The 26,534-nt window shown below is 41.4% G+C and overlaps 1 protein-coding gene across 8 annotated transcripts in view; it reads left to right on the forward strand.

Moving 5' to 3' along the window:
• The window catches only part of ASRGL1 (asparaginase and isoaspartyl peptidase 1), a 74,157-nt gene that overhangs the window by 28,522 nt on the left and 19,101 nt on the right, over window positions 1-26,534 (forward strand). For 4 of the 8 annotated variants that reach the window (XM_081904926.1, XM_081904920.1, XM_081904927.1 and 1 more), the window contains 2 exons: window positions 15,772-15,966; window positions 19,734-19,876. In XM_081904926.1, the coding sequence (XP_081761052.1) occupies window positions 15,772-15,966; window positions 19,734-19,876 (338 nt within the window). Of the gene's footprint in view, window positions 1-5,296; window positions 5,414-12,193; window positions 12,435-15,546; window positions 15,696-15,771; window positions 15,967-19,733; window positions 19,877-26,534 lie in introns of those variants that run through there. The other 4 variants (XM_081904924.1, XM_081904923.1, XM_081904922.1 and 1 more) reach the window with 4 other exon arrangements.

Below are 26,534 nucleotides of genomic sequence, written 5' to 3' on the forward strand. Positions count from 1 at the left end.
CATGCAGCATGGGATTCAAACATGGGGAAGGCAGGGGAAGGAATAGAAGAAAAATAGTATCTTGGAGAAAGAAGATGTACACACACACACACCCTAAGAAAGACAGTGAAAAGGAGAACCAATGGGAAGTTAATGCAGCAAAAGTAACCCATGTCAGAAGCAGAGATCCAGGTGTCAGTCAAAGGCAAAAGTAAAACAGAAAAAGCATAAATAATGAATTACAGAAGCGTAACAGATACCTTGATAAAATAGATGAAAATAAAATAAAAGTGCAAAGCAGGGGAAGGCGACATAACCATGGCTTTTGAGCAAATCACCCTCAAAGACTGAGGGATCACTCAAATCCACAGCTTAATACAGCAGCCAATAAGCAATTAAAATAAGTAATAAGCCATTGGGGGGAAGGGTACCTTCAGTAGACCTTCTAGGCTAGGATATGTCTTGGGTGGCTTCCAGATAACACATTTAATGAACATTCGTCTTGATTTGTTTGCGGGGAAATTAGATTATGTTGCATCAAAGCATGTGTTGCCCCACACTTTCTCATCCCTTTCCTCATCACAAAAACTCTGATCTTTTGTGGGAAGTGGGCTTCTTTAGCCATAGTCCCAGATCAGTTTTAGCTGTGCAGCTTGAATTTGCTGGATGGGATTGAAGCCCACACCGCCGACTGTCTAGAAGCATACTATGTGTGTTGCTGGAACGTCACCTCTAAGCAGCGATGGTTATTGCTGGGGCAATAGAGGATGGGTTGGATTGAACTATCATAACCTTTATGCTTGCTTTAAGGAAGTATTCTCATATAATGGGCAATAAAACTAGGCAAAATGGGTAAGCTAGGTCCTTAGGCCGTAAGGTTACCGGATTTTTTTCAATGAATCCGGGGACACTTTTCAACTTCAGTAGAAATGATAGGATTTTGTCAGGGGACTGATTTGTAAATCCAGGGACTGTTCCCGAGAAACAGGGACGTGTGGTAACCTTACCTTAGGGCAAATGATAACTCTCTAGCAATTAATGCAATCTGTTGGGGTTTCCCAGCAGAAAGGTGCAGCTCACCTGGAGATAAAGGTTAGATTCCCAGCAGAAAGGTGCAGCTCACCTGGAGATAAAGGTTAGATTCCCACTTGAGGGCTCTGTGGTCTCTAACATATACGCAGCATAGCCTCATTACTCTGTGTACAACAGAACTGCTGGAATTGACTCCTGTCCTGATACCAACTTAAAATAGAAGCACTGTATATGTTAACGTATTGTGCTGAAAAGAAAAAGAGAACAACTATTTTTGTTTCTGTCAACACTAATTAGCACATGATTTTCAGCCACCTGGCACCTTTTGTCACAAAACTGAATAAATAAACTCAAATTTAAAAAGAGTAATATATATTGTTGTACACCAACCTAATCACATAGCGGTCTGAGATCCCAGGGGCTCCAGGAGCTGACCCAGGGTCTGTGTTTCCGTTTGGAAATGAGGCACAGGAGAGACTATGGTGTCTTCATGAAATATAGTTTATTTACACAGATATACAACCCAAGTCTACGATGAGCATTAATGCCTCAAAAGGGCATTCCTTCTTCCATTGCCGTAGCTTTGGACTCAAACAGAAATCAAATATGCCTCTCCCTTTCCCCTTCCTGTTTGCAGCTTTTCTTCCAGATTCTGGCTCACAAAATTCCACTCAGGCCCTTTCTCTTTCTAACCAATAAGACAGCTGAGGGAGAGCAGGGTTGCCATACACCCAGATTTTCCCGGACAGGTCCAGAATTCAAACGATTAAAACGGCGCCCGGGAGGAATTTCCAGAAATCAGCTAAATGTCCGGGGAAACCCAGACGTATGGCAATGGGGGCGATTCCTTGCTGAAAATGTCTCAAAAACTGAAAAAATGGGGGGGGGTAGTGGCTCAAAAGCTGTTCAAAAGCAGGGCAGCACTGGCACCAAACTGGATACTGGCAGGAGCAAGACCCTATGGAGGAAAAGCAGTGCCAGGGCTGCGGGAGCCCTTACGCCACCTTCTCAAAATCCGGCAGGGCAGGGCAGGGTCCACAAAAAGCTCACAACTCAGTCCAGATTTTTACTTTTGGAAGGGAGACCCACAATTTGTCATTTGTCACAGAACCACTTCCTTTGTTCCCTTAACGACCCATACTTTAGTGGGACATTACCAGGCTGCTCTGGCTATTCCAGCAATTGAATCTGGGCTGGATCCAGGAATTGAAGGGGGGCTCAGACATACAGCCTACCCTATAACTTGTAACAATATAAAAGGCACATGTGAATTGGTATTTTGCCTTTCCTTGTAGTTTGTATTCAAAATCTTATTTATTTCTGTGGATCTTTCTGTGCTTCCCAAGATGGGCATTGTATGTTCAAGGCGTATCTGCAAAAGCAGATCTGGGATGCTTTCAATAGCAAGTTTATCTTTTGCATCCTTGTTACACAGAATCACATATGCAATCGGTTAAATTACATGATGCCCCAGTTTAACGCACAGGTCTATCAAAAATTGCACACCATTTCTCATTCAAAGGCACGGAGATCTAGCTTAATTGCTCATTGTTCCCCATTTAAAAGCAGAGATCTGGGTTAATTACACATTGTGCCCCATTTGGTGCTGGTCTGGATCATTATTGTGCATTGCATGCACAATTGCTCAACTACACAACAACTTGTACCATGAATAACAATTGTTTTTTCTCACAAGCTCTCATTCTGCCAATACATGAAAGGAAAGAAACAAATATCTTGGGATTTCTCTGATCCTTTATTACATTGTTCTTCTGAGCAGTTTATTGGCAGCTGATCTGATTGTTGGAATGGAGAAAGTGTGGTATTTGACCTTCTTTTTTGAGAGTCAAGAAACAATTACTGATTCCCTAAGTTGGGCTCTTCCTTTGGCCAGAGGAAGCACTTCCCAGGCATGATTGAACGATCTTAAAGAGACAGGAGGACACAACATTCTATTAGACTACAGATAATAGGTTTTGGTTTGTTTCCCTGCAGCTAGCTGAAGGCATTTGGAAAGAGGGATTGCTGTTTGTGGCATGTGCAGTCATCCTAGTGCCACCTCTAGTCAAACAGATTTTAGTGAGGCTTGTATTGTTCCAAAAAGCTATTCGGCCAGAGGCAGGTGAGGCAATGTGTGTGCCATAAGGGAAGTGATCTCTATTTCTCTCTCAAGGCTCCTAAAAAACTATTCTTTATTTCCAGCCATAAAAAAAGCTTAGCACACACAGGCAGACTTTTGAAGCATCCCTGGTTGCAGACCCTCCGACTGTCTCTATTTTCCAGGGTCAGTCCCAGAATTACAGAAGCTGTCAGTTTCTGATTTGATACTGGAATATCACACTTTTCCTTAGGACATCCCTATTTTCATTGGAGAAATGTTGGAGAGTATTGAATTATGTGACCCGCGAGCCAAGGAGATAAGTAACTACACAACCTTTTGAAGACCTCTGAAGGCAGCCCTTTATGGGGAAGTTTTTTTTAATGTTTCATGTTTTATTATGTTTTTATATATGTTGGAAGCCATTCAGAGTGGCTGGAACAACCCAATCAGAAGGATGGGTGGTGGTAAGAATAATAATAATAATAATAATAATAATAATAATAATAATAATAATAATAATAATGGAATATGACATCCCTATTTTCATCAGAGAAATGTTAGAGGGTATGTGTTGGGACAAGAGGGCCTTGCAGAGTTGTGTCAGCTACTTCGTGGTTATTATTAAAGCTGCCCTCCATTTATCATTTAGAAAAATACAAATGAATGCCAATATTTCTCATAAGAGGCATGGATCACTCAGTACTGGAAATTTTCAGCACCATATTTCATTTCCAGCAGCATAGCACTTGTTGACAATGGCATCCAGTGAGGACCATATTCTCTCTGTATTTGGGGATTGCTGTAGGCTTCCAGATCATTTTTTCCATTAGCCTTGCTCATTTTCCTGTCTAATTGATGGGACCACATAAGGGATTTCAGGGTTGCAGGGCTGCTTTCTAAACACTAGTTTGCCAAAAGCTTTGTCTCTTCATTTTTTAAATATATCCACAGCCCTGTAAAACTCTTCTTCTGTTTTGCTCACACATTGTGCATCTGGTTGTCATGGAGGCTGCTATACCAAATATGTTGTACCTTAGATCTTTCTGTAGGATAATTGCATATTATTCTTTCAATGAAAAAGCCAGTGAAAGCAAACAGAACATATCAGGTTTATTTTTACTTATTTATTATTAAATTTGTATACCGCCATTCATCCGAATATCACAAGGCAGTTCACAACCTAAAAATGTGTTGTGAATTCTCCGACAGCAGGATTCACTGATGGGGTGATCCTGGCTCAGGAAGATCAGGCTGCCAATACGAGAAATGTGCATTTGTTCAGGCAACGTGTTTCAGAGAATCAACTGTTGAGTGGAAGATAAATCACCGAGTTTCAGAATTATATAAGACTACAAAGTTAGACCTTCTTAAGAGGAAATTGATGAGAAATGAGCGATCTGTCACATGTACCAAATGAGAAAAATGTCTTAGGTATTTCTTTTATCATGGATACACAGGAAATTATAGAACATTCCTTTACATTGATAACTTTCCCAGATGGCAGTTTCCCAATAGCATTTTATAAACATAGCTGAATGCCATTTCCCCCTCCTTTCATTTTAATATTTACTGTTTCTAAAACCGATTTTATATGGCTATTGCTAGGCAAACAAAGCCATTTCTGCAATCCTTAAAATAGATGGGCTGGTGGGGGGGGGGAGTCAGATGAACTGTGCTAGTTGAAAGCCAACAAAGAGGGTTGTGGTTATTTGGTTTGTTTGTTTTTAAAAAGGCAATATCATTGCCAGCACTTTTAAGCAGCCCTTTGGGATTCAGTTCAGCAAAATTAAGGTATTTTTTTTAGACAAAGAAAGAAAGGGGTGAAAGGATTCAAGTATATTTTAGAGAAGGCATTTGCTTTCTTGACATATTTTTAAAATTACCAGACTGTTGAAATCTCTTCACAAAGCTACTTATTTAAAACTTCCCCTTTCTGCCACTTAGAAGGATGCTGAAAAACATTTGATTGCATTGAATAAATACCGTCTCTGCCAAATCCTAAATAAATTTTATCTGGAAATGTTTGCATGCAATGAAATGGGACAACAGAGAGTAGGAAGGAACCTTGTGTGGGAATGTTCAGGGATGCAAGAGAGGATATATTGTGTGATTATATCCTTTCCAACTTGTGTTAACAAGTTCCACAATTTCAGCAGAGTAACATTCCCCTTTTTAAACTCACAGCGGATGGGTTTGCTCAGGCTCGCTAAACCTTCGCCACCTGATGAAGAGGCATCAGACTCCTGGTCCTTGACAATGATAAAGCAGCAGTGTGGGGAGAGTACACTGAAGTTGATGCAGGTAATGATATTGAGTCATATCATACGACCACACAAAGCTATGAATCAGAAATGGGAAACCTGTGGCCCTCCTCTGCTGCTGAACTACAGCTTCCAAAACCCCTGACCATTGTCCATGCCAATTGGGAGTTGCAGCAGAGTGACATCTGGAGGCCCACGGGTTTCCCCATCCCTTCTATAGTTGAATGACAAGGAAGGAGTGCCTTAAACTCAGTCATCACTATGAATATCAAAGTGAAATAAGCCAAGGACATATTGGGAATCAGGTTAACTGTTTATATTATACAGGATTCACTGTTATTATGCAACCAAGAATAACATTAATTATTCTGATTTTAGACTTAACCCTGAACTAATTGAACCACCCATTCTTTGTTCAAAATGAAGACATGCTCAGCAAGTTCTATTCTTAAATACGTTATGTCCTCCTTAACACCTTCCCATGAGTATTTGCGTAGGAAGCTTGTGAAGCGTCTCTTTGCTGAAGATTCCATAACTATGCAGTGCTTACCTTTACAGGAAGGCCTCTGGTCCATAAGTGTGAGGGACGCCATGATTCAAACAGCCCCACTTATAACAGTTCTAGGGAAATAAATGAGTGAACACTAAAACATATTAAATTAAACATTTAATATATTTTAAAGAGAGAGGTGGGTGAAGTGTGCACAGGTATGTGATTTACACCTTAAGATTTCACACACCATAAAATAATATTTGATTGTGGGTTACTTGAAGTCTCTGGATATCTAAGAGGAACCCATACTACATAAATTCAAACCTATATCCTTGAAGTATCAATTTAAAGGGGGGAACCCAGCATAGCCTCACTTCCCCCAATGGTTTGGAGTAAGAGGGAAATCCAGATTACTCAGATAATCATATGTGTAGGCAAGTGGGAATATATTTTCAAGATGAATAGCTTAAAAGGAGTTGGTATAATGAGCCTGTGGGAAAGATAATGTCAATTGCCTTCAATGTGACTTCTTTTTCTTAATTGAATTTTAAAAATGGATCAGGTGCTCTGAAAAATAATTACAAGGCTGCTGTGTTATTACACACACGGTTACCGTATGTTGCCCCCACTGATTATCGCAGTGCCAAACCTGATCACGGCTGAATTCCCGGATTATAAACTAACTTCCACTACTAACTTTCAGCCCAGTGACCAAAAGGTGCTAATTACACATTCTTCTTATAACAAGGCAAGTCTATCAGCAGCCTGTGAATCCCCCAAACTTGCTGACTGAATATAGAATGGCCTGTCCCTAATGAATACAAGCTGAGTTTGCACTATTTTCCATGTCAAAATCAAGTTATTTCCAGGAAGAAACAAGGAGCTTAAAGTGAATTAGAATATTGCAGCAGTATGAAATACAAAAGGGTGCTGTGCTATTATCTGGGGTGGCTGTCAATCTGATTTTTTTTTGCCCTTCTCATAAACCAGAGACAGAAAATAGATAAGCTCATTTATATTATAAAATGCTGAAGAGGTCAGTGGAGTATTGTGCAAATCAAATTCTAACTCAAAAGACTATGTGGAGCAATGCGATTCTGATTTCTTATTCAATTTTGGGCACATATTGTAACAAGACAGCGGCAAGTCGCACAGCACCACACACAAAATCTTTAGCAGATTCTTCCCCTGAGCTCACAACACTGTGATCTATTTTTAATGGGTAAGAAAGTTACTCATTGTTAAAACAAGATTGATCTCATATTCTGTTAAGAAAGCAGCCGCAGAGACCCTGTAGTCCAAGCTTTCAAGCTTCACTGCGGTTGCTTTGTCCTGAGTACCATCATTTTATTTTCAGGAACACAGAATGTTTTAGGATTGTTGAGTGGAGGGGGTTGTGGGGGCTTTTTGGTAATGAAAAAGTTATTGGAAGTTAACAAAAACATTCTCCATAAATATGATTTCTATTGTACTCCAAGACTAAAAAGACAAAAATGACAAGAGACCTAAATTAGCGCAGTTTCTGTGGACACCAGCCAGGCCCAAAACATTTTGCTGCCTCATGCAAAAAATAAAATAAAATAAAAATTGAATTTTACTTCAGCAATGGCATCAGGAGACCTGAAGGCATCAGGCTTAAGTGTCACAAATGGCTTTGTCCATCCACACCTCGCCACCATTCTTCACCCATCTTCTACCTGAGGCAGTCACATCATTCTGCCCTGTATAGTATACACCAGGCCCAAGGGGTACTGTAAAGAAAAAAGTTGCCATGGTGGGCAAGCTTGCATAGTGTGTGATTTTCATTGAGCTACAGCCATGGGGATTAAATGCACTATTCCAGCAATTGTCCTGGGAATCCTTTTCCTTCCCTCTCTGTGCTTTCCAAGGATTAAATTTCAGTAGCGGTTGATGAGGCAGCAGATTGTTGCTTACCTGGCTTCTCAACAGCACTGCATGTTGCTGCTGGTTACTGAGAGGGATTGGGGAGCAGCTGAACCAATCTGATGCTCCCTGCTTCCATGCATCTACCACACCCAACAACAGGAAGGCAAACTGGGCAGTTGCCTGGGATGGTAAATTTGAGGAGGAGACACCTCACCCAAAAGCTCAGCCCAGACTCTGGAACTGGCAGTTACCACAGTGGCCTCATGGGCCAGCAGTGGGGCAGGCAGGGTGACCTCAATGTACCAACTAAGGACAGTGCCCCCCACTCTGAAATGGGAGGTGTCGCAGCTACAGAACAGCCTCTCCTAAAATAGTATGGCATAGTATGGCATTCCTCTCTCATATTATCCACCATGGCAGTCACAGTTATTTCTCTGTGATAACACTGGTGAAAATGGCTCATACCATTGTAACTCTTGTTTAGTTCCCGGGCATAAGCATTGAGATGCAGGTAAATTAGGATGGTTTTGCTGGATAGGCTTTTTGCTTGCTGTTTGCTACTTTTGTTTAGGACTTACCGTAATTGGTGGAGCTTATACAAGATGTAGGTTTCACTCATTAAATAGTTTGTTAAAGACTGTATATACCGGTGTATGTATATATATATATATATATGCAGGTTTTGGTGTCCTCGGGTGTCTTCCCGTGTAAAAGTTGGGGTGTCTAGGCGACGTTTCGACGAGGTCTCACTCGTCATCTTCAGGCTGGTGCTTTCGGCTTCTTGTTACTGGAACAGAGCAGGATCTCAGTGTTTGAGTTCCTATAAATACTGTTGAGGGGGTGTGGTGTATAGCCTCCAATGTTCTGGGCAGAGAGGAAGTTCCCAGGCTAGTGTGCCTTTTCTTCTTTTGTTCCTTAATTACTTGAGGGATATCTTGAGTGATTTCTTGAGTGATATCCTGAGTACCACTTAGGTGGGTCATTAGGTGTGGATTAGTTGCTAAAGTCTTTGTGTCTTGACCTCTTGAACTTTGTGAAGAGTTTTTCTGAGAAGATGGCTGTACTGCACTTAGTTGTGCTCTGGCTTGGCTTCGTGTATAGGGGCGAGCTGTGGTTTTGTGGCCTGTGTCAGCCAGATCTGTGTAGGGATTGCAGGGGGGTGCAGCATCCGGAGGTGCCACCATGGTTTGGCTACTGGATGGTGTCTGTAATTTATCTGTGGAGAGGGTCTGGGTTTGGGTCTGGTGTGGTTGATTGGTGATGGCGTTCTGTGTGCCTCTGGATCTGGTGTCAGTTTTTGTGGGGAGGGCTTAAAATGATATCATATATCATTTTAAACTTTCTCAGTGGCAAATCATGTTTCTCAACAAATTGGCACATTTAAAAATACTATGGTACAGATGCCCAGCAAAGCTACATTTTTATTTCAAATAAGGGGGAAATTCTTACATCTACTCTAATAAAGCTGAGGTTCTCTCTCGTGCTCTTTTACTTTTGTATCGTTGTCTACATTTCTAGGTCATTCTAAAATGATGACTTTGTTACCTTCCTGGCAAAGTTCTGTAATTCAGAGTTTCATTTTATTCTGAAAAAGGGCCATGTCATTCAGCCTGGATCTAACATGTCAGTGCCACTTAGTATTGTGTTTCTTCTGACCTTTTTTTAAAAGGTCCACCAAGTAGTGGTGCATTTTGTGAAAGGAGAGTGGTGGGAATCTTCAGGGCACCTTCTTCACTGTACTTTATTTTCCTGTTCCTTTTGTAAAATTTTGAGGGCAAGACACCTCTTTTTTTAGATTATATTAAACTTTGACAAAGTGTGACACTTCTGTCCATCCAGATAGCAAAGGACAGGCTTCCAAACTTTGCAACTGTGTCTGCACTTCCCAGATGGGAAAGACTTGGGCTTCCTATGGTTATAACTATCACTGGAGAGAAACAGTGATTCAACCAATAATTTATAGAACAGACCCTATAATTCAAGGAGATATGGTTTGTGAAATTGCCCCATTAAAACTTTATTTCTACAAATGCACTGATTCTTTAGCATGTCTACTTGGGAGAAAGTCCCATTGAATACATGGGGCTTACTTCTAATTAGACATGCATAGGACAGCACTACTAATCTCCAATTTCTTCTCCACCTCCCAAAAAGCATGATGTCAAGGACTGCCTTTTAAAGGAGTGGGAAACTTTCTCTCCCTTCTCATGGGCCAAACTTTCAATCACTTGGTTTCATTACGATGTCACATGATTGACAAATGGGTATCCCACTCACTTATTAAAATCCTTTCATGGGAATTGACACCGTGACATGGATGGGAGGAAGAAATGAGCGTTTTGCAAGCGAAGGCAACAAAGGAGACTTCTCCCGAGCGGTGCACTTGCTTGCAAGACTCATTTTTTTCTTCCTTCCCCATTGTGTAAGGGGGAGAAAGTTTCCCAGACACTGAGGTCCAGCGCCAAGGGCCTTCTGGCAGTTCCTTCGCTGCGAGAAGCCAAGTTACAGGGGCAACCAGGCAGAGGGCCTTCTCGGTAGTGGCACCCGCCCTGTGGAACGCCCTCCCTCCAGATGTCGAAGAGAAAAATAACTACCAAACTTTTAGAAGACATCTGAAGGCAGGCCTGTTTAGGGAAGCTTTGAAGCTTTTAATGTTTAATAGGTTATTGTATTTTAATGGTTTGTTGGAAGCCACCCAGAGTGGCTGGGGAAACCCAGCCAGATGGGCAGGGTATAAATAATAAATTATTATTATTATTATTATTATTATTATTATTATTATTATTATTATTATTATTATTTTACAACAAAGGTAGAGTTGCAGGAAATCTCCTCCATTCCTTTATCCCCATGCAAATGCATCCTGAAGTTCCAAAACACACCTTTCTTCCTGTTTTCGTGGGTGAGGAGCATTTTGCAAGCACTTAGCTGGCCACTGTGAGAACAGGGGGCTATAGGACTACAAAGGCTATTCTTCTGATCCAACAGGTTATTCTTATGATCCAATTTCCCTAACCCCGGTTTAAGCAGAGAGTGGAAAGACACTGCCTGGATACAGGTTTCATCCACAGATGCACAGTGTGGTAGATCTGGAATACAAGGTCTTCAGACTCCAAGTCTACTCACTATTTGTTCAGTTATTTGTAATATTTACTTCCTCCACCCCCACCCCCTGTGTTTGCTTAGATGTAAATCCTGAATAATTCAATGGGACTTGCTGCCAAATAAGCAAGCCTAGGACTGATGGCTGATTCAGTATGCCACTGGCATTTGAAACCTCATAAAATAAAATGTTATCTTGTAAATGCATTGCATGCTAATCTCATGATTATATCTGGAATTTATTAACGCCCAAGTTTGCTCTCACAAAGAAACCCATGGCCAAATTCACAACTGTGTGGGGTAGGGCTGGGCTAGGCTGGTAATTTTTAGAATAGGCATTGTGCACATCCTCATGGGTCAGTGACACACCTTAATTATTCCTTAGGTGTTCAAAGGGTAAAACTGGGCAGTCAAACTGCTACTTCAAATTAAGGGTTGAAAATAGCCCTGAAACAGTAGTATAGCTACAGAAAAAGAAATAAAGTAACTAACAGTAAAGACACTTTAAAATACTGTATATGATAGGTAAAGGGACCCCTGACCGCTAGGTCCGGGGTCGTGACCAACTCTGGGGTTGTGTCGCTTATCTCGCTTTATTGGCCGACGGAGCCGGCTTACAGCTTCCAGTTCATGTGGCCAGCATGACTAAGCAGCTTCTGACAAACCAGAGCAGCACACGGAAACGCCGTTTACCTTCCCGCCGGAGCGGTACCTATTTATCTATTTGCACTTTGTGCTTTTGAACTGCTAGGTTGGCAGAAGCTGGGACCGAGCAATGGGGTGAGGGCACTCACCCCGTTGGTGGGATTCGAACTGCCGACCTTCTGATCAGCAAATCCAAGGCTCCACCCGCATCCCACTGTATATGATAGGGGGCGGTGAATAGGGTAGAGGACGAATATCTCCAGAAATTGGTTATGCGAACAAGAGCAGGCTGCCTGCATGTTAAAATCCTCCCTATGATCTGCGAATATTTCTGCTAGGATCTATTGGGTTTTCTTTCTTGCTGTCCTGGGCTGCCAAAATCCCGTTCAGTGAGATGCAGTCAGCTTTGAACTAACCACCTCTGCCTCCTGCTGCTTCAGCATTCTCACTTTGTGGAGAGGAGGAGGAAGGGGAGGAGGAGGAGGGAGAAACCAAAGAGATAAAAGCGAACACCTCCCTTCTGTGCTCAGAGAGAGATAGAGAGATGCGCACCGACCATCTTTACAGCTGGCGGTCATTTTGCTTCAGTTACGTTGAATCGGGTGGGATGGGTCGGCCATTTTCGCGAGGGGCGGACCTGAAGGCAGCAGCGGCCATTCCAGTTGAGGGCAGCTTCGCTTCAAACCCATTGAAACGGAGGCAAAACGAGGCGGCTCTCTTTTCTAAGGGCAAGGGTGCGAAAGGGGAGTTGTCCTCGCCATGTGATCACCCCTCCTACCTACCCACCCACCCTCCGTGGAGCTCTGGAAACACACATTTAACTGTAAGAGTCATATTATTTGCAGCCGCTCTTGGCTTCCTCCGTGCTCTGCTTTTAACGATTTTAAATGCTAGGGTGATGGTTTTGAAAGGCAGTCGGGAAAAGCAAGCACCCGTGAGTAAACCTCTGGGAGAGGACGGCTTGCAACAGGCTGGAAGAATGGATGAATGAGTGTATGGGTGGGAGCTTTCCTCCCTTTGCTGGCTTCCCTCCAGCTTGCTAGCTACTCGGGGGAATCCATACGTTCCCAGAGTCAGACAGTACGTGTGAATAAAGGAGACGTCACAGGTGGCTTAGCAAAAATCCTTCGCCAGTGGGAGGGCTTTGAAGGAATTGCAGAGTTGGAAGGGACCTCAAGGGTCATCCAGTCCAACCCCCTGCAATGCAGGAATTTCAGATAGATTTCAGATAGATCATCCATGACAGACTGCTTTTTTTTTTTGCTTCTTTCCTAGCCCTGGCCTGACCAAAATTTCTCGGGTGTTTTGATTTTGGCGTCATGTTGTGATTGCAGCTTAAGGAGGAAATAATGCACATCTTGCAATATCCGCTTTCCTCTGTGTGATGACTCCACAGGGAAATACACCATTATTATGAGTGGTTTCCAATGCTAGCTCTACTCAGAGTAGGCCCATTGACACTCATAGACATAATTAATTTAGGTTCATTCATTTCAGTGGGCAGGGCTGGCCTCTGTTGTTCCTTCCTCCTCTTCCTCCACAGCCTCCTCCACTCATTCCATTGCTAATCTTCACTTCCCCCATAAAATCTTCACCTTTCCCTCTCACCCTAAAGCTGATTTATACTCTCCCCTCTCATTTCAACTGGTGTGTGTGTGTGTGTGTGTGTGTGTGTATGTGGTGAAGGATTGTGTTATTAGTCTCAGGTGCCAAAATGTATTGGGCCAGCCCTGTCAGTGGGTCTGCTGTGAGCAGGACGTACTTGAATACTACCCTTTGGTTGTAATCCCATTCTTACTAGGGAGTAAGACTCATTGGGCACTTTTAAAAAGGCCTGTTTAGGTCTACATTGCCTGTTGTTTAAAGGCTTTCAGCAAGGCTTGCTACACTGCCCATTTCCCTGATGAGTTCTGTGGCTGTGTAGGGTTCTTCAATGTGACCTGTTTGTTGAGCATCCACCCTGATTTGCTTGCAGAAAGCTTACACAGATGTCATACTATGCCCAGTCTTTACTGTGTGCTTGTGGGGAGGCTATAGAGCTAAGAGTATTCATCCTGATTTGCTTGGGCAGTGGTTTGACGTATTTGCATTAACCAGTTGTTTATCCAACAGCATTTAGTGCATTTCCCCATGTCTTTCCTAACAGCAAAAAGTTTTGTTGTTGTTGCAACAATAGAGCACTTTGCTCCGCTTTAATTGCACAAACTCAGCTTTACAGTATGTGATTGAATCCCTCACACAAAACACTGATAATCTGGAGGCAGCCCTGGTCATCCAGACCAGTCATATGTGCCTATGCATTCCATGCCATTAAAAACAAACAACTTTACATATTTTGTATGTGACACATTTTTTGACAAGTGCCCAAAGATTTGTTTGTCTTGGTATGGAATATACAGTAGCCAGCCATGCCAAGAAAATACCCCTGAAGGATCAAATATAACATTTTAAATATAAATTGATGGGAAATATTTAATGGATGCAGATTTACTTATTTGCCTAAATAATTTTTCCTGAAAAACTTTTCTTTTAAGTACACATACCGCCCTTAACTTCCAAAGAAAGGATCGGTTTAACTCTGCTTACTTCATTATGGATTTTCCCTCAAGGTTGTGTTCCTGTATCTCATTCTTGTAACATAAATTCGCTCAGGAAGAGCTTTTTCTGAGGCAGACAATGGTATACCAAAGCACTCCATCCTCTTTTGTGCCCATGCCTAGATATTCAGTAGATGTTTTTGTAAAAATATTCGGCTACAGTTTTCAGCACTAGAGTTACAGCATCAATTGCACTGATGAAAATCATACCGTTGAAAGTAGCCTTCTGATTTAGAATAATATGATGTGTGTCCTGGTTTACACCCTGGAAACATACATGTCTCCATTCTTTTCACCAAGTATTGTAATTCTGCAGAGCTAAATTGGGATTGCTCATGCCATGCGAGTTTGATAGGCACAGACATTGCAGAATGAAGACACAGGGTTATGAAAGCTTACCCATGGATAGACAAGCTGCTCTGAGCTTCACACAGCAGCCTGCAGATATACTAATTCACCATGGGTCTTTGATATGATAAATTAGTGTGAAGGAGAGGTGCCAGTCACCAGTCATACTGCTGGCATTTGCAAAACAGCAATGGTAGAGCATCACTCCCCGTGATGTTCCCGAATGTTTTGGAAGCACACGCATCTCCCGCATACTTTCCATGAGAATAAGGATAGGATACTGATTAATTAATTAATCAATCAGATTTATTGATTAAAGGCCTTTTGATTGACTAAAATGTAGCCCACCTAACCAGGACACCGATGTTTCCTCCCCCTTAATGTTAATTATTAAATGTTCCATTTTAATAACTGTACATGGCAGGCATCATTATAGATGGGTCTGTTCCCTTCCTTTAAAAGATGCTTCTCACAAGATGGTGTCTGCTACAACAGATTTATGTGGTATCTGAAAACAAAGAGAGAGTGCTTTCTTATCTCTGCAAAATAAATATTTTATGTACATGCAAATATATGCAGATGTAATCAGTTAAAATTCATACAGCCAGGGCTTCTTTTCAGCTGAAACTAACCGGAACTCAGTTCCAGCACCTCTCAGGTAGGTGTCACAAGGGAGGCATTCATGATGAGTTCTGGCACCTCTCTTTCTAAAATAACAGCACTGCACACAACTAATATATTAAAGCTGCAATTCTGTACTCACTTACCTGAGAGTAAACCCTTTTGCCCTCAGTAGGACTTAGCTCTGAGCAGACTTGGTTAGGCTTGCCCTGTAAGATTTCTCTAATCAGGTGGCGACCTTTTAAAGAAAACAATGTGAGCTAGAATTATTGAGGCAGCATATGAAGTGATTTGATTACTTGGAAAACATGCTGTGTTGGCTAAGCCTGTGTCATGCTCTCTCCTCATGAAATATTGTGTGTTTTCCTTCCTCTTTTAATCAGTAATAAAAGACCATTTAAACTTAACAGGAGTAAGACTGCACTTTGAACCCTCAGCTGCTAGGAAGATTCTAGATAAAGAATTCCTCACATGCTGAAAATGTCAGCATTGCACAACTCTTGACAGAATTTTCAGGGTCAGGAGATGTCCTGCGAGCTATGTGGTCGCTTCGTGAATGAGATCTAGGCAACAGCTCATCCCATTTCCACAGCTGAGACATGAAATTAAAGGAAGGAAGCTTGCAGGCAGTATGCTTTGACTTTGTCTGTTTTGTAAGGGATGTTAGTTCTTCTGACCGAGTAACAATTCTGCATTTCTATCCAGGAAACAACATGAAGCCAGTAATCGTGGTTCATGGTGGAGCTGGTCGCATCTTTAAAGATAGAGAAGACGGATGTCGTTCTGGTGTCACCAGAGCAGCGCTGAAAGGTTACGGTATCCTTAAACATGGAGGGAGTGCATTAGATGCAGTGGAAGAAGCTGTGGTAGTCATGGAAGAGGATCCTCATTTTAATGCAGGTAATTTTTGTGAACTTTCTGTGCTCCCACGGCCTGCGGCCTAGCTCCATTGTCCCAATGGAACTCAAGCTTCTAACTAAGCCCTAGCACAGATAACTGAAACAGCCATGTACTGCTTCTCTTTTCGTCACAGCCTCCCCTTTCTCTGCTGTTTATCTGTTTCAGATTTTATACTTCATGCACCTCAGGGCAGCAAACGGTTGTCTTAAATATAAATAACAGAAGTTGTGCCTGTGCGTGATGGAGCAGGGCTTTATCATCAGTTATGGAATTCCCTCTCCTGGGAATTGTTGCCTTTTAGGAGCCAGTTCCAGACATTTTTATTCTCCCTGGCTTTTTAAATAAAACGACATTTTTAGATCGGATGGAAGAGGGAGTTATATTTTAAACACTGGAAGTGAGTCACCCATTTGGCTGGTTTTGAAGAGAATTTGGAAAGTGCTTTTTTATTTTAATTGTGGGGGTATGCTTGGGGATTAATTATGAAATTGTATTTTATTGTAATTTCTCAGTGTGAACCATTTGGGGATATGTTTGCACGAAGGGCAGTATCACTGGTGAGATGCAGCAGGTTGCTCACTATGGGTACTTTCTGCAAACAAGCCCTTTTTGTTTCAACAATCTTTTTCATCTGGATGAAAAGGTCCCTGCCGTAGGTGTTCATTTTGTATTCTTACTTAAACCCATCTTCAATTTTTGGTACTGTTTTAAAACTATTTTTATCTGTTTTCATGGTATGGTTGCAAATCACCTTGAGACACATGTAAAAGGAGATTAATAAATTAAATAATAACAATAAGATGCAATAGCTTTAGGAAATGAATAAATTAATAAGCATCAGGTCTAAAGGGAAATGTATTGTACTTGTTCCACGTTTCAAGTTGAGAATACAATTTCTTACTTTCTGCCTGAATGAAGTTTGGTAAACAGCAGGAAATATTTTAAATTCAATGTCTCCAGCATGATAAAACAGATACAATTTTGGCAGGATAACTCCTCTTTATGGATTCTTCTCATTTTTACATTGACAATTCCACTGGCTTGACTTGGTAAACCGGCAGCATGGTATTAAACAGCCTAACTGGAATTTTGGAATTTTCCTAATGGACCAGTGTGGCTCCCTTTGCTTTTTATGAGAGGAGAAGGTATTTATGTGTCAGTGATTCTCAAAACATGGCTTAGAGAGCCTCATTCATTGTGGGGTAGGGGTTTTTGTTGTCGGTATCGCTTTCCACTCTCTGCTGCCTATTAAATAAAGTTACAGACAAGAGAGGGCTGATCACCGAAGAATTGATGCTTTTGAATTATGGTGCTGGAGGAGACTCTTGAGAGTCCCATGGACTGCAAGAAGATCAAACCTATCCATTCTTCAGGAAATCAGCTCACTGGAAGGACAGATCGTGAAGCTGATGCTCCAATACTTTGGCCACCTCATGAGAAGAGAAGACTCCCTGGAAAAGACCCTGATGTTGGGAAAGATTGAGGGCACAAGGAGAAGGGGACGACAGAGGATGAGATGGTTGAACAATGTTCTTGAAGCTACCAGCATGAGTTTGACCAAACTGCGGGAGGCAGTGGAGGACAGGAATGCCTGGTGTGCTTTGGCCCATGGGGTCACGAAGAGTCGGACACAACTAAACGACTAAACAGCAACAACAACAGACAAGAGATCAGTGCCAGGCCACAGTACAAGTGCCACAGAGCTGGAGGTATGGAAGAGCTGAGTGACACCACAACTGACCACTCAACTGTCTGTGCGGCCTCCAGCTCTGTGGCACTTGTACTGTGGCCTGTTTCCCAGAGCAATTTGGTTACTTAAGATGTAAGTAAAAAAAGAAGGCTGGGAGAGTCCAGACCAATGTATTCAACTTTGTGAACGAATTGTGCCATTTTGAAGTGAGACTGCTTTATTCTTTGAGAACCAGAACTAGATGAATTACTTATGTGGTTTAGGATTGCAGTCATTATTGCACATAAGTCAAAAGCAACCCCTCTCCCCAATTTTTGAAGGAGAGGGGGATGGATGATGTTGACTATGAAGAGCTGCTATTAAGCCATCACAAATCCCTGATAACCTTTCTGAGATAATCTGAGTTATCATCAGTCGATGACAACTTTGACATTTAGCAAGCTTATAAAAATGTAGCATTTGTGTAAGACTCTCTCTTTTTTTGCAAGATCCTTCCATTCTAAAATTAGCAAAGCTTTTGTTTGAGAATACTTCCTCTTTATTCAGAAATATTCAGTATTTTGGTACCTTGTTAGTAAAAGTACTTCGTATTTCCACTGGTGCTTTTGCGGGGGAAATAGCTAGTATGTTGGCCTGTAGTTGTGATAGCCAAGCAACCAGGTTGTTAAATTTTGGCTACCCCCGATGTACAAGGTATTTAGTTCTGTAGTCACTCATATCTACATGTGTTAAGGCTCATAAAATATATGGAGAAAATGAGCTGTGCAAAAAAGATGGGAGTTGAAACATACCATGCAGCTGTTATCTTCATAAAGGACAGAGCAGCCCTACTGTCATGTTGGGTGAATGTGATGCTGCAGGAACACATTGACAACATTAGTAGAGCATGGAGGGGTTGAGGAATGGCTACTTTGTCCATTGCTCTTGGAAAATGTGCCAAAGCGGTGTTATCCTTTCTGATTACCCTTAGAAACCTGCAAGTGAGCCACAGTGTTCTAGAAAACACTCTTCATCCCACTTGCAAACAGGGCAATTAGGAAACAATAAGACAGAGCCAGTCTTGCTTATTTATTATTTATTATGTATTTTGTGTTTTTATCTTTTATTTTTATGCTGTCAATCGTCCCAAGATCTACGGATGAAGGGCAGTATGCAAATAAAATAAATAAATAAATAAATAAAGGGGGGCGCTGGCATCAGGTGGAGATTTTTAGGTGCCATTAAAGGGCAGCAAGTACCCCTCTTTTCTTAAAATGCAGGCACAGGGTATCATTTGGAATTTCTTCCTTGGGCAGCACCATTGCACCAAATCATCCTAAACCACAGCATCATAGAGTTGGAAGGGACCCTAAGGGTCAACTACTGCATTTGAGATATATCTTACTGAGCAACTAAACACACTCTAACTTAGCACTGCAATTTAGGAACTCAGGCTGATGGCTTGATTTAAAGAAAGCAAAAATGGAAAGGTTTTGCATTTGTGAGGCTTTGCTATAGCTGTATGTATACCATGTAGTGACATTATTTATTTTAGCACCTCGTAGGAGAGAATTCATGGTTGGTAGGTAGGTGACAACAAAAATCTGCTTTATTGTAACCCCACATTTTTAGTGTGTTTTAAGAATCCACAATTGTTCACCGTTGTTTCATTTGAATCAAGATCTGTACCTTCAGGACTGTTCAAGCTAGAAATTTGTGAGCTGTATATTTAAAGATTCCAAATTATTGTTAGATTTCTTACACACCCTTCACCATGAGGTCCCAGGGTGGGTTACAACAACCTTTTAAAAAAACTAGTGTTGAAAATAAAGTGACAGTCAAGAGAATTGGGCGAGTCTTAAAATATATATGAGTTGTCAAAGCTCAGGGTAAAGAGGTTCATCTTCAGTTTATGATGAAAACTGCAAAATGAAGGTGCCAGATGCCTCTCTGTGAGGAGGCTCTCAAAGTCAGAACATGAGAAACTATCACTCAATACAGTGCTCCATTATTTCCCATCTACTTATGCTCTTATAGTTGTTTCCCTCATATAGTAGTAATACTTAATGTATTCCCCCCCCCCCCGTTTGATTGTTAGGTTGTGGCTCTGTGTTAAATGAGAAGGGTGAAGTGGAAATGGATGCCATTATCATGGATGGAAAAAATCTAGCCTCCGGAGCAGTATCTGCAGTGAAATGTATAGCCAACCCAATAAAGCTTGCTCGCCTCGTCATGGAAAAGGTAGGCCGAATGTGCACTTGAACAAAAGAAAAATACAATAGGGATGGAAAACCGGAGGCCTTCCGAAGGATTTTGGATTCCCACCTGCCCCAGCTGGCATGACCAATCATCAAGAAGGATTGAAAGTGGTGTTTGTTTGTTTGTTTGTTTTTAATATAAGAAAATATCTGGGTTCGACAGAGGATCCTTCAGACTGTGTGATCACCTTTCAGTCTTTTTCTTTTTGGAGAAGAGGTTCTGACAGACCATAATGTGTGTTCTGTTGCCACCTTTCTGTCTCCTCAAAAACAGCAATTGTGGACCAAGCCTTTCTAAACCCACCATGCCCATTTGCTACATCATTCTACAGTTTATGTTTAATTCCAGTACTTCCAGTTCAATGACATCACCGCATTACTGATTTTAAAATGTCAGGAGGGACAAGTTGCACCAAGGTTTCACTTTGTGAAAAAAGACAAAAGACAGTGTTTGCAGGGTTCTGTCAGGGGAATTTCAAATCCTTGAGATTCCCCCAGTTCAAACAATGTTCTATTTTGACAACAACCCCCCCCAAACACTTCATGGTCTTATTTACCTGTTTTCTGATTATAGTCATGGCTGGACGTTTTTGGAATTTTCCTAATTTTTGCATCCTTGGCTTTCTAGTCCTGACTTTAGAGAGCCAGTTGGTCAACAGCTGCAGAAGAGGCAGATCTGCTCTGTGGCAGGGAAGGGAAGAAAGAAGCTGAAAAGGCACTGATTAGGCAGACATTTAGCAAGCACCATTGAAACCCAAAGACTGACATACCAAGGCGCATTTTGAATGACCCTCATATTTATTTTGAGGGATCTAAGGTCCTGGCCACATTCAGCAGTTCATCACAAGCGCTCTTTAAGAAGCTCGGATGTGAAAGAGCTTTTTGCACCTGCCCACAGCCACTTCACCCACCCCTTCGTGTGTGAGCAGGGAAGCAAATCAGGAGCCCACGTTTCCTGTTATGTCTGCATCAGGAAACTATGGTTAATGCCAGGCTATGAAAGCATGGTTTGTATCCTTGCTTGTTCAGAAGCCAGAACACTTTCTTTTGCTGAAGTTGTGTTTCTCACCTGTGACTAGAAAATGGGAAGCTGCTTTTCTCTGTGATATGTATCTTGATCACTGGCACATCATTAGCCAGTGCTGATCTTTTTTGCCATGGTGCACATGAAGAGGCAAGTAAGAGGCAACAGGATAGTAATGTACAAAATTATTCATGCTATGGAATAAGTGAATACGTAAGTCTTCCTCTCATAATTGTAGTTTTGGTGGTGGTGGTGGTCTATTTTATGTTTGAACTGGGTAAAAAAACAAGGTACTTTACACCCCGCCAGGAACACTGCAAACTTCAATATTTTGTTGCAAACCCCCATTGTGAATACGTATTATGCTATTTCTTTTCATGCAGCCTGGTAAGGCAAAATGCATTTTCCCCATGTGTGACCATTTCTTTATAAACTTAGGGAAACTTCCTTAAGCCTTGAAACTAATCAGAAATTTAAATGCAAATATATAATCAAAGAATATCAGGTTAGGAATTTTTTTTGTTTCAGGTCCTCTTTGGCCCTTTTGAAATTTACCATTCTGAACAAGCAAAATAAATACGTTTCTCCAAGACTTGGTTATCTTCCCGTGGCACAATATTGGCTCCATCTGGTGGCCAAAGCGTATTTCTTTGGATTTTGTCTAGCAACACCCATGAGCTTAGCCTATTAAATAGTCTATTGAGATACATTTCATTAGGCTGGGCAGACTATTTCCTTTCACAAGTGAATAATTCCTCAGAAGTACAGATCTCTTAAATGATTGCTTTTGGAGCTTTACCAAAATTTGTGGTGTGCTTTTCTTATTTGCAGCAGGAGAGGAAATAATTACTTGAGAATAAATCCCAGGAGAGTAGCTGGATTAGTTCTTTTAGCAACAAAAAGTCAGTGCACTTTGGCATCTTGGAGACTAGCTAGATTATCAGGTATGAGCTTTCACCAACAATAGTTCATTTGGGCAGCAATCCTGTATATGCATAATATTTGGTGTAGATTTATTTATTCTGATCAATAACCAGTTGGGAGAATCTTTGATTTAGCCCCTCTGAATACATTGGAATTTGTTTCTGAGAAGGCAGGGCAAGCATAAGGTAAAGGTAAAGGGAACCCCTGACCATTAGGTCCAGTCGCAGACGACTCTGGGGTTGCGGTGCTCATCTCGCTTTACTTGCCGAAGGAGCCGGCGTACAGCTTCCGGGTCAAGTGGCCAGTATGACTAAGCCGCTTCTGGCGAACCGGAGCAGCGCACAGAAATAATAATAATAATAATGATAATAATAATAATAATAATAATATATTTATACCCCGCCCAACTTTCTGGGCTTCCCCAGCCACTCTGGGCGGCTTCCAAAAAAATAATATTAAAATACTGTAATACATCAAACATTAAAAGCTTCCCTAAACAGGGCTGCCTTCAGATGTCTTCTAAAAGTCTGGTAGTTGTTGTTCTCTTTGACATCTGGTGGGAGGGTGTTCCACAGGGAGGGCGCCGCTACTGAGAAGGCCCTCTGCCTGGTTCCCTGTTTACCTTCCTGCCAGAGGCAGGGCAAGCCTAGGATTGCACTTTTACCAGATTAAAGAATGAGTTTTTGAATGTAAAAGCTGAAAATTAAAGGTCACATCTATTTCATTGGCTGTTTATGCAGGAAAACTCCCAGTACAAGTTTAACAAGGTGAGAACTAAAAAAAATAGAACAGACTATGATTTTTATAGATGTTATCTGTGGGCTGTTGGGCTGCTGAATAGAAAAAAATAGTGGTGCAGTTGACTTCCTACAAGCACACAGAGCGCGAATAAGACTGAGTGTATGGGGGGGGCTCATTTAATTTCACTGCACACAGGCGGTGTAGTGACAATAAATGTTTGTTTGTTTGTTTGTTTGTTTGTTTGTTTGATGGAACACTGAAAATACCATGGAAAAATATGATGCAGTTGTGTGTGACATCTGAATAGTAAACAAGCAATCCTGTCTTGAGCTGTTTCCTAGTCCTTATACTAAATAAATTAGTTATTGCTTCCCCAGTGAGCATCAGATATTATTCTAGCTTTTTGGCAAATTTGTTGTACTCGGGCTGCACTGAAATGAATATGACAAGTTGGTGCTTAAGATTAACTTAGGTACCATTAATTTTAATGGGTTGATGCATGATTTCTTCAGATGAGGGTCGTCATGTATCCATTTGAAAGTCAACGGGAACTGTAATTAGCACGAACTGTGGTTACGAATGAATGTTTGGTAAGCAAATAAAAGGGATTTCCAGTGGTGCATTCACACTATCTACTCTAAAAGCCAATTCCAGGCATCTGAAAAGGTGCCAGATATAAATCTCTAAAGTGTGGGGTGTAATCCACTGGGAGCACTCAAATACAACATTCCTTGTTTTGCTAGAGTGGACATGCAAGGGAATGTTTGGTCCTCCAGCCAGTCGAAACTTCCTGTTCCTCCTGGCTTGGAGCATCCTTCCTTGCATGTGACCTTCCTTTCCAGACCTGGTAAAAGGCCAAGGCATGCTGCCACTCTCTCTTTTCCATCTTCTTTTCTTCCTATGAACTTCCTGGAATGAACTGCTGGCTGCCAGCCAAGCAGTCCCCCAGGTCATCTCCCTTATGGCATAAACCTGTTAGTATAATCTTGTAACTTTAAACCTAAAGCCTGCCTTCAGGTATCACACTGTGCTCTGCCTGATCATGAGTAAACTTCCTTTTTATTGCTTATGAATAAGACTGTGGTGTCTTTATACTTTTAGGAGGGATTCAAGGGGTCTTACCAGGAAAATATTAGAACACATTTCAATCTGGACAAGCCAGATGGAATTGCATATTGTCTTAAGAAACTCACATGCATTTGCAGCTAGTTTTCTGCATTAAAGGGGAATGTAAACTCTGCTAAGTAAAGGAACTTGCTAGCGCACGTTAGGAAGGATATTAATAAACAATATATCCTCTCCTGCCACGCTGAACATCCACACATAAAGAAATAGCATAGTCCCTTAATATCTATTTTTATAGTACTACCAGTTACCTTTAGATCATTTGTGATATTAGCCAGGAATGAAGAGAAAGGGCTGTAGCTCAGTGGCAAAGCACACGTGTTGCAATTAAATGGTTCCCTGTTCAAATCCTTATATCTTCTCTCCATGAAATATTCCCGTTTGAAACACTGGAGAACCACTGCTAGTGTAGAACACTGGCTGGGACTGATGGGAGTTGGAAGCCCACAACGTCCCTTATTTCTAGAGCAGACAATACTGGAGAAAATGGACAAATGGTCTAACTCATTGTAAGGCATCTTCCTATGTTCTAGCTATGGAATTGGCCCTGGAGATTGTTCATTGGCTCCTCTGAGCTAAGATTACAGTGGTACCTCAGGTTAAGAACTTAATTTGTTCTGAAAGTCCATTCTTAACCTGAAACTGATCTTAACCCAAGGTACCACTTTAGCTAATGGGGCCTCCCACTCCCGCCGCGCCGCCGGAGCACGATTTCTGTTCTCATCCTGAAGCAAAGTTCTTAACCCGAGGTACTATTTCTGGGTTAGCAGAGTCTGTAACCTGAAGCCTCTGTAACCCAGGGTACCACTGTATGTGTCATTTCCTGTCAGTGCACTTTCAGTAGTTTGTTTGTGTGCTAAATATCTCCATTCTATGCAGTTTTTAGTGTTGAATTTCAGGGGGGTGTGTGTGTGTCTGTGTGGTAAATTTGGGAAAGGGGAAACTGATATAAGCTAAAGTCAGTGTGATTTAAGTATGCATAATAAGATATAGGGCTAGATTTTCTTGAATGACTTTCACTAATAAAATAAATGATTTTAAAAAGAATTATCATGATTTTGGCACAAAAGGTAAAGTGTGTGAATTTGTATGTATTTTTTTAAAGAATAAGTAGCAAGGTGCATTCACAGAGCCATATGCCTGTTTTTAATATCTATTGTCTCCTCTATTGATATTGTTTCGTTGTGGTATTTTATGTATTGCATCTAAGACTGCAACCCTATTTACACTAACCTGAGTTCAACAGTAAGTCTTGTTGAACGTAGTGTGGTTTACTTTTGAGTAAATATGCAAAAGCTACAGATACTGTTGGTACTTTTTTTTTGTTTTACAAAAGCAGAAGAGGGCAGTATTACACAAAGCAAATGTTCAAAACAAAAAAAGAAAGAAAGAAAAGAGCTGGAACATTTCAGTCATGTAAGAGTAAACTGACACCATTGTCCTGCTTTGCAAATGATAATCTATGATCCAAGCACAGGTATGCATCGCCTGACTATTTGTATTGTCCTTTATTGGAGACTGAAAACTCTTCCTTGTTCATAACTTCGAGAGAGGAAAATTCTCCTGCGTGTTTCTTGTCTCAGAAACAAGGAGATACTTTTGCTCATTTGGCACCAGAGAATTGGTCACCATGTGGGAAACTATCGTAACAGAGTAATGCATCCACATATGTAGCCGGCTCCATGGTACTGTTCTTTGTATGTAAATCTCCAACCTGCCTACTTTGTCAAGACGTTCACTAGTCGCAACAAAACCAGGAAGTAGGGTGCAACCTGTAGCAGTTGATGCTATCTCCTTATGAAATTGCCATCAGCGGATCATGTGGAGCGCATGGGTACACATTAATATAACACCATGTGACAGAAGCCGAGCAAATGAAAGGCAGCATTTCTGCATGCCTAAAAAGTAGCTGTTTTATTTCATATCCAAGTGTGGCTTCTTGCATATGCCCTGAAATTGACCGTAGCTTGATACCAGGGGGCAGCTTCCTCTGACAATTAGCTGGGCCCCTCCACCTCCTTTTCTTCCTTCCTCACAATCACACAGAAACACACTTTGCCCCTTTTGTGCCTTCGCATCCCTCCCCCACTAGAACTGAAGAAGGAAAACAATCATTTTGCTACACAGTTCCAGCCCTATTGTTAGGCAGAATGAAGTGGCCACCTCAGGTAGCAAATGCTTAGGGGCAGAGAGGGGTTATTAGCAGCAGGAGGGCAAAGCTTTTTGGGCTGCTCAGCCTACCTTGTGTAAAAACCTACTGCCGTCACATGTGTTGTCTCCCTGCCAGTATTGAAGTAAAATTCAAGCGCCAATTCAGCTGGCCCTTGTATATGGAATGGTGGTGGTGACACCCTCTCCTTTGCCTCAGGCAGAAAAATGGCTTGGGTTGGCCCTGTTAATACATCAAGGGCAGTATCTTTCAGGGGTCAGATCCTGGTCTCTTCTATATGCGAAGCCTTGCACAATTGCAAAGATATTTATTCTGTAATGGGCAATGGATGTAGATTTCTTTATTAAAATGTGCATCTCATTATGTCCTTAGCCTCTTGGCAGTGTACACTTTGAAAAACACAATATACATATTCTAAAAATATATCTGTACTGCTAAGATTACATAAGATTTATCCTTGACTTTGTTCTTTTACTTCATTCAAACCTTCTCTAGTCATTTAAAGCCAATCTGTGGTGGTGGTGGGGGAGGTTATTTCATTTCATTTCATTTATTATCTTTCTATGTCACTCTTCACTCGCATGAGTCACAAAGCGGCTTTCATACAATAAATAATATCACTGAACATCACAATTGCAACATAAATCATATAAAATA

The sequence above is a fragment of the Podarcis melisellensis genome (assembly GCF_964234715.1).
Source record: "Podarcis melisellensis genome assembly, chromosome: 3".
In the NCBI taxonomy this organism is placed as follows: domain Eukaryota; kingdom Metazoa; phylum Chordata; class Lepidosauria; order Squamata; family Lacertidae; genus Podarcis; species Podarcis melisellensis.